The 8630-nt window shown below is 40.7% G+C and overlaps 1 protein-coding gene across 2 annotated transcripts in view; it reads right to left on the bottom strand.

Moving 5' to 3' along the window:
• Nucleotides 1-269: 269 nt before the first annotated feature.
• The window catches only part of MAP2K5 (mitogen-activated protein kinase kinase 5), a 105386-nt gene continuing 97025 nt past the window's right edge, over nucleotides 270-8630 (bottom strand). For both annotated transcript variants that reach the window (XM_072148717.1, XM_072148718.1), the window contains 3 exons: nucleotides 7642-7703; nucleotides 7064-7109; nucleotides 270-1029 (listed from right to left, as the gene is read on the bottom strand). In XM_072148717.1, the coding sequence (XP_072004818.1) occupies nucleotides 925-1029; nucleotides 7064-7109; nucleotides 7642-7703 (213 nt within the window). In that variant the 3' untranslated portion in view covers nucleotides 270-924. The remainder of the gene's footprint in view (nucleotides 1030-7063; nucleotides 7110-7641; nucleotides 7704-8630) is intronic.

Genomic DNA, 8630 nt, shown 5'->3' with positions numbered 1-8630 from the left:
ACCGCAGAGAACGCGCCGCTGGATCGCAAATGGACCGGGCAAGTAAATCTGCCCAAATGTTGGTTTGGAAAAAGTGCAGCAAAGCGTCTTCGTTTGACAAGATACAAGAAAACTTGTAGTACATTTTCTAGTCCGTTGGGCAGGTAGCAAGTTGAATTACATTGTACAATAATTTCTCTGAACTGTCTCACACAGTAGTAACCGTAGTAATCCAAGTAAAAAAAAAAATTATCAAAAATCTTCAAATATAAAAAGAAGGCAAAAACATCATCTGTATAAAAGTTTATTAGACGGAAAATTGAGATATGTGCGAGGCATCTCATCAGAAACATACAATGTCATAGTTATACATGACAGGGGGAGTGTGGTGGCACCCCAGTAACTGCAATAAGAGGATCACAGTACAGTACCACCTACTCACCACTGTCGTAGAGACTCCTGAGGCCTGGAATAATATGGCACTTTATAGAACAAATCCAGGAAGACTTTTTGTGATGAGAGATGAGTATCCAGACGGATCCGAGTGCCTCGATCCCAGACGCTCTTAGCAACTAGCCATAGGTCCGCTCATCTCTAATCACAATGTGTGAAGCTGCTTTTTGTCTGTAGAAAATATGTCCCAATCACCCTAATAGTGTGGCAATGTATATATATAGAGCCTATATACACTGCGTCATGCTACCAGCCTGGCCGCGCTGACAATGCAATGAATAGACCTTGACCTAGTTGGTCCCAAATGATTAACACCGTTTGTCAAGATGACCCCTGTCCTGAATATTCTTCTCCAGACACTGGATGCACGTAGAGTATGTCCCTGGCAGTCACATTGTGTATACAGCGCGACGGGGTCATGCTCACAGTGTATATGATGCTGCTCATAGTCCATGTGTACAGTCTGCCATGCTTCACCCGTATGATGTCTTCTCACTCCTGGCTGCTCTGTGCCCGTCTCTCTTCCAACGCCCTACACACCCACATCGACACAACCTCCGTGTTTCCATCATCAAACTGAACGATGAACGGATGACCCTGTCAGAGAGAGATAAGACCATTATATCCCCCATCTCCACGCTGCATTACTCCGCACCCATTGCTACAGCCATGAATTTTAATATGTAAAGAGTATAATAGGAGCGCCTGTCACTCATGTATATAAATGCACTTTCCAATCACAATATTCCTGGTTTTTGTTTGGAGGATATTAAGGGATTTATATTGGAAATGTAGATGTTACTTGTTTGCAATTCCTTCTTCGCCGTGGAGAATCTGTGGGAAAAATGTTATGAATCTGGGCCCAATGACAGACAAGAAACGGCTTTAAAAAAGCACTTCCTGCAGTACATACAACCTGCCTTAAAGAGAACCCGTCATGCAAAATAACCCCCCTAAACTAAATATATTTTCACAAACTGCCATTAGAGAGCATTGCCTCTATCCCTTCATTGTCCCTCTACATGCCTGTAAACCTAAGCAATGAGGTCCTAAAGCTGTATGCAAATGACCTGTGAAATGTCCAATGAAGCATTAGCATATTCAAGCTGTCCACTCTATTCATGAGTGGGAGTCACAGCCACACCCCCAGTGCTTGACTGACAGCCTGTATAATGATGTGAGGCTGTATAATGATGTGCTTCCTGGTGCTGGTGGCCACGCCCCCTGCAGCCTGTGTGTGCATGTGTGTGTGTTTAGGAGAGATACAGCAGCTCCAGGCAGCCATGTTACAGCAGAACATGTCAGATTCATGTGTAGCTGATGTCTGTGTCTCTCACATGTATATTAGGAGGATGCAGCATGTCAGCAGATGCAGCACACACACTAGCCATGCTTTACTATACATTACACACAGACATGAGCAGGGGGAGGAGAGGGGAGGGGGAACAGGGGTGACCTCACTGCCTCTGACCATGTGACCAGCCTCATTTTCATGATAAAGAATAGATGATTTTACAATGAATAATGTATGAATTGATTAGATAAAGGCTGTGATGGGATCCTTGTGAGCTGCTCCAACAGGTAGAGGTGACAGAACTAGTGGCAAGGACCTGATTACAGGTGTCCTTTAAAGGGGTTGGCCTTTATGACCAACATTTATGACCTATTCACAGGTTAGCGATAAAATGTACACTCATATAACACATCCTAGTTTTGAATGAATGAAACATTCTCATTGAATATTTTGTTCTGTACAAAGCAGAATGGAAATCAAATTTATTCACCGATTGAGGCCTGGATTTTAGGTCAGCCACGAAATTAAAGTGGAAAAACACACTACAGGATGATCCAACTTTGATCTAATCTCTCGTAAAACAAGACAAAATGAGGCCCAGTATTGTGTGTGGCCTCCATGTGCCTGTATGACCTCCCTATAACGCCTCGGCATGAGGTTGAGGATGGTTTTCTAAGTAATCTTCTCCCAGACCAGGACTAAAGCATCCGTCAACTCCTGGACAGTCTGTAGTGAAACGTGATGTTGGTGGATGGAGCAAGACATGATGTCCCAGATGTGCTCAATCGGATTCATGTCTGGGGAATGAGTGGGCCAGTCCATAGCTTCAGTGCCTTCATCTTGCAGGAACTGTTGACACACTGTCCCAGGGTCAACCGCACCAGCATATGGCCTCACAAGGTGTCTGAGGATCTCATCTAGGTACCTAATGGCAGTCAGGCTAATAATAATAATTCCTTTATTTATATAGTGCACACAGATCAGCATTGTGTACTTCTTTAAAAGGCAACTTTAATAGAATTATCTTTTGTAACAAAGAAATACCTGGAATCCCTAAAGGAGTTTTCAGGGGTTGTAAAATTTCTTTTATAAGCACCAAGTTATACTTAACGTTTGTCCAGCACAGCGCCTCCCATTAACTCCGGCCTCCATAGGTATACAGAGGCTCAGTTGTATAGTCACATTGACAGCACGCATCCCCCTATAGCCCAAAAGAGAAGCAGACTGTCCTCCCGGAAAGATGTCACTGCTGATCCTCTTTATATCAAAATAGAACGGCGGTGATGGGAGGTGCCGGGCGGGAACAGAGAAAAGGATTTGGTTTAAAGGATTTTTGACCATGATTAAGTTTGTTCTGTGCACAATTTACTAGACCAAACTAATAAATAAAGGAATTATTATTATTAACCAAAATTCACTGAAAAGAAAAGCATATCCATTTGATTCAGTGATTCTGGGTTCAGTCTAGTAAATCCGAACGCATGGAGCAGGTTTGTCGGACTAAACTAGCTTGCGAGTACATCAGCTCTGATAAATCTCCCCCAAATAATTGTATTTATAGGTTGTACCAAATCCGTAGGTCACAGAAGATGTTTTATTCGGCTCCGTTCACACTTACGTGGGTTTTTTTTCCATTACAATCTCCTTTTTAGGAGAGCATGGGGAAAAAAAAAAGAATGGTAGGTGAATAGAAAATCCACTGTTGATCTTCAACAACTCCAACTCCATTATAGTACAGGCAGTCCCCGGGTTACGTACAAGATAGGGTCTGAAAGTTTGTTCTTAAGTTAAATTTGTATGTAAATCAGAACTGTATATTTTATAATTGTAGCTCCAGATAAAATTTTTGGGTTACAGGATTAACAATAAAGCTTAATTGCAGACACCTTTGATATCTGTTACAGCTGTTTAATGTAGACTGGGACTAAAGTACAGTAAATTACCAACATCCAGAGGTCCATTTGTAACTAGGGGTCGTCTGTAAGACGGGTGTTCTTCGTAGGGGACCACCTGTAGCGGAAAAAAACTGCAGTGCTATTCGCAGCTGGAACCTGATGAATTCAGGTGTGAACTGAGCCCTACTTTATTACTTGGACACTTTTCATTGGTGGCTTAGATCTACTTTATGATGACTATGCCTTACCGCCGCTGTATATTATTATTAACCTGTTGTGGTGATGTAAATAAAAACGGTTCCATCACCACAACAGGTCCTGACCTAGTCCTGTCAGGAGTCCTGGAAGTCTGTGCGTAGTCCTAGCCAGGATAGGTAGCTGCGACCCATCTCTGGCAAGTGATACAGTTGTGGGGTCAGCAAGTGGCATTTGCGAACCTCTTATTGAAATGCTGAGAGCATTAATCATCCTGCCGCCCGCTCCGCCAGGCCCACCTGACTGCCACAATCAGCCGCCACACTGCCCCTGGGACTCCCCACACAATCTTAATTGTTTCTAGGCCTTGATGGTCTTTTAATCCAAGATTAATTTATGCATTTTTAAATAACTCTTCTTATGATTAATAAGCTCGAAAATTAAAAGGAGTTGGAAGCAATTATAATAAGCGGCTGGTCATAACCTCATTAAGGGGAGGAGGAGCGCTTACCTAAAATACACAGAGCAAGTTTCCACAATTTTGCAGATTGAGACAATACTTTGACTGAAAGGTCAGAAAATCCTTTGGCGACATGATGACAGGGTTACGTGATGGGCTGCCAGGCTCTGTTCTCCAACTCATGTTGATCAGTCATGCATTAAAGGGGCAGCACCACAACATCCCCTGTCATCCAGGATCGGTAAAACACAACGTCAAAGGTTTAATTACAGAACTTCTAAGTTATTACTCTATTACCATGGCAATCCTCATCAGTAGGATGTGATGACTCGTTAAATCATGTTAGTGCCACGTGTTGGCAGTGGGTGAAGGTCAAATCCACTACTTCCACTTACATTACTGAGCCCAACATCATATTCTTTATACAGTATGTCTATTTGGCAGGCCTCTAGGTAGCATCAGTGACAAAAAAAGCTGTGTAAATGGCTTTCTAAAAAGTTTAGGAATTTTCTGTAGGTTTAGTTAAGAAACAGAACATCAGCCATATTGGATTTCGAGCAGCCCTACAACCGATTTACAGAAATAGTCTCTGGATGCTGATAATTTATTTTCATTTATAGTTAATCCTTCTTTCCGTGACAACCCAAAATTTTGAAAATCCATTTGTCACAGGGACAATTTTTTTTTTTTAATCTGGGGTTACACTTACAAAATATACCTTTTTCGACATACAAATTCAGCTTAAGAACAAATCTACAGAACCTATCTTGTATGTAACCAGGGGACTGCCTGTATTAGAGACACCAGATCATTCAGCAGCATCTTGGTGTGAGAGTGTGGCCATTCATATACAAGATGGCCTCTACTTGTCATGCAGGTTTTGGAGACAGGGGAAGCATGATAAGTAAAGGGAGACATAACAGGGACCTAGTTTTGACTGAAAGGCTTTGAACTACAGAGGAGGAAATAGTTTTGGCAGCTTTGTAGTAAAACACTTCAAACAAGTATAAAAAACATTAATCCCGATGGACTAATAATCCAATGACCGTTCTAGGCCGCCAAAGCAAGAGTAAATTCATTTGGGGAAGGTCAAGGTAACAACCTTTTGGGGACAATTTTCTATTTTGACTGTTATGCCCCAATGACACGGATGGTCTTTATTAACCGAATTCTTTAACATCCTCTACATGTTAAGAAGTCTCTTGTGAAATCTAATGTGAGCACCTGACAATGTTGGGGCGTAGCCTCCTCGGAACAAACGCTCCATGGTCATAACTAGTTTTGGAGACAGCTTTAATAGCCATTTCTCTTGACTTTCCCATGCACATGCATATTCAGTTGGGCTGGGGATGAAGTTTTTCATGAAAAGAGTGCAACAAGTTGCTGCCAGACTCCAGTGATGTAGCTTACGCCCAGGAATTAGGTGATGATATTCCACATGCCGATCCTTCATTCCCGGGTAATATCTGTTGTTGCGGTTAGGTGGCTCCCTAACATAGAGTATGAAGTAGGCCTGCCACACCAAAATTACCAAGTTCAGACAAATTTTTAATGTGCTGTAAGCCCTTTACAATAGAAGATACCAGCAAAAGGGTCACATCTTTCCTCCAACAAGAGACTTTCCAATCCCACATTTAGCAATGGATTGTATCAAATATAATGTGGCACCATGTATTTATGACTATAACTTAATAAATAAAATTATGGCAATTAAAGATCATTTCTCTGACAATGTACAGCGAAATGTAGAGCATCACAAGTCATCACTCTCTGTAGTATTATCCTCCATGAGCGGCTACTTCTGATGTATGGCCGTAGCCCTCCCTTTCCATCACATAGTAATAATATCAATACACAATTCATCACCTTAGAGAACAGACAAATGTTTTCCTCAACTCCTTGTGAAATGAGTGAATTAGGCCCCTGGAGGGCTCAGTGCTAAGCGGTATAGAGAAGTTCAATACAAGAATTTGCAATTACCGCCCCTGTTTCTTCTCCAGCGTTCTCGTTCCTACACAAGGACTCTGCAGACAGACCTGCTGTCACACAGCAATAGCAGAGCTAAGGTGCTAAAAGGGGCTTTATCATCTTCTCTTTCCAGTACAATATACGGAGAGGAGGAGGGGGAAGAAATACAGTACCAGTAGGATATGAACCTGTTCTGGGTTATGTGGTTCTGGTTAATGGATTTCTACTGAATCTACAAGTCAAGATTATTTTTCAAGAAAATACTTTTCAGTACTAAAAAGATCCATGGAATTACATGTGGAAAATAATATAGGAACAGGGAGACTAAGGAACACGATGCCACAGGATCTTATGGTGGTTGAGACACTGGACAACTCTGTGAGGGGCCTAGACGATATTTTTCTTTCCAAGAAAGACATCATGTAACGAGAAATGGACTCAGAGAATGACACCACGATCCAGGGATTGATTGAGGCAGCCATACTGGAGTCTGGAATTATTTTTCCCTGCTATGGGATAATTGTTTTTTGTTTTTGCTTTCTTTTGTAGGATTTTAGGTTGGACTTGATGGACCGGCGTCTTTATTCTACCTACTCTTCTACGATACAATGAATATGGATTCTTTGGTGGAAATTTGTGAAAGGTCTATTTCTTCACGCTAAACTTAAAAAACTCAAAAAACACTAATCCGATAAATAACAATTTAACAACCTGTGAAATCTAAATACATCCTCGTGTTCAGGATGATTAGAATTGAGCAACTCATAACACCCAACTCATAACAAACTGATTTACTATGTCATCGGCCACAATGCTTACCATTAACTCTTCCGGGGCAGGTCTCTCCTTTGGTAGTTTTCTCATACTGTGAAACAAAAAATATGGCAGCGTTTAGACTATCACCAAGAGGATGACTTTATATGTAAGCTCACCCTTCAACAAACTGTGCAATTAATACAGAGTCCAGTGTGTATTATGTATTATGGTCATTATAATGTTCCCTTTCTTGCAGCTCTCATCTCTGCAGTCCTCTCTTAACTGCTGGGTGGAGACCTAGCTGCTGTGACTCACTGCTCCCCCTCCCCTCTGCATAGACTTCTATATAATCAGTGATTTTCTGTTGGTCCTGCAATAAAGTTTCAGCAAAACTTAGAGAAAATCAAGTAGTTATGAAGGGAGGAGACACAATAAGAGCAGTTAGTGGAGAAAGAAGCACTTGAAGCACAGCTGTAAAAGGGTATATTAAAAAGTTTCTTGTCACTTGTACAACTAAATAATGAAGTTTGTCGAATAGTTGCTGACCCTTTAAATTGTGTCTATATGATGTAAAGTGTTTAATAAATGTGCACTGCCCACAACAGCTATAGATTAGAAGGACAAATGTGTAATATTCTTACCACTGAGTAATGAAATGTACAAAGGGCTCGGAAAATTCCCCAACAGGAAGAACTGGAGAATCCTAAAAACAATCCAAATAAAATAAGTTACATACTGTACACAAACTGGGGTTTTCAAGGGGTTGATCAAAGATTATAAAAATAGGTGCCATATCAAGGACTACCCATAGTCAGGTGCGGCACTGTTTTTAGAAGAAAGCATATATGTTTTTCAACCATTTAATTTAATCAAAATTTACATGAATATATTTGTGTTGTAAACAAATATGATTTAAAATTATGAGCGACTGAACCCGTCTAGCTGAGCATTAGAAAGATACAATGATCTGTTAATGGTCCTGATCATTCTTATTGAGTAAGAATGGTGCTCTGTCAAGATATAAAGTGGGCCCGTCCTTCTAAGTTTTTTCAACCCCTTTAAGGATTTGTGCCACTATTAAACTCATATTCATTGTATAAATTATAATGGAACTTCTATTTTTTTCTACACTTGTATTCTGTTTCGGAGGACCAAATCACTAATTTAGGTATGACATTTACAAGTTATGCTATATACTCATATTATTTTTACAGTATAGCACCACCTGGTGTTCAAAGTATAAAGCACTATGCACGTCCACTAAATAAGCTTAAAATTGGTGGACAGCGGTGCTTGGTACTTCTCCTAGTCAAAAGGTAAAGGTTTGTGACCATGTCCACAGTTGTCCCTAGCAGTACAGATAAGAGCGAACATTAAAAATTTCTTCAAATCAGTTTTTCGTATGATTATAATGTATGGATTACCCATATGTCTTATTATTTATGTGAATGGCTGTGCATGTATTTTTCTGTATGACCAATATGAACACATTTAATGCAGCTCCCCACTGGCTGGAGGCGATGGCTTTGCTATCAGACACACATGATAATGTTTTCTTGTGGCATCATTGCCTTTACGTTATAGGTATCATTATACAAAGCATTCTGTGATATTATAGGTGTCTTTATTC

Source organism: Engystomops pustulosus, chromosome 4, assembly GCF_040894005.1.
Source record: "Engystomops pustulosus chromosome 4, aEngPut4.maternal, whole genome shotgun sequence".
NCBI lineage: Eukaryota > Metazoa > Chordata > Amphibia > Anura > Leptodactylidae > Engystomops > Engystomops pustulosus.
Note: the sequence above shows the minus strand (reverse complement) of the source record. Positions and strands in the feature narration are given on the sequence as shown.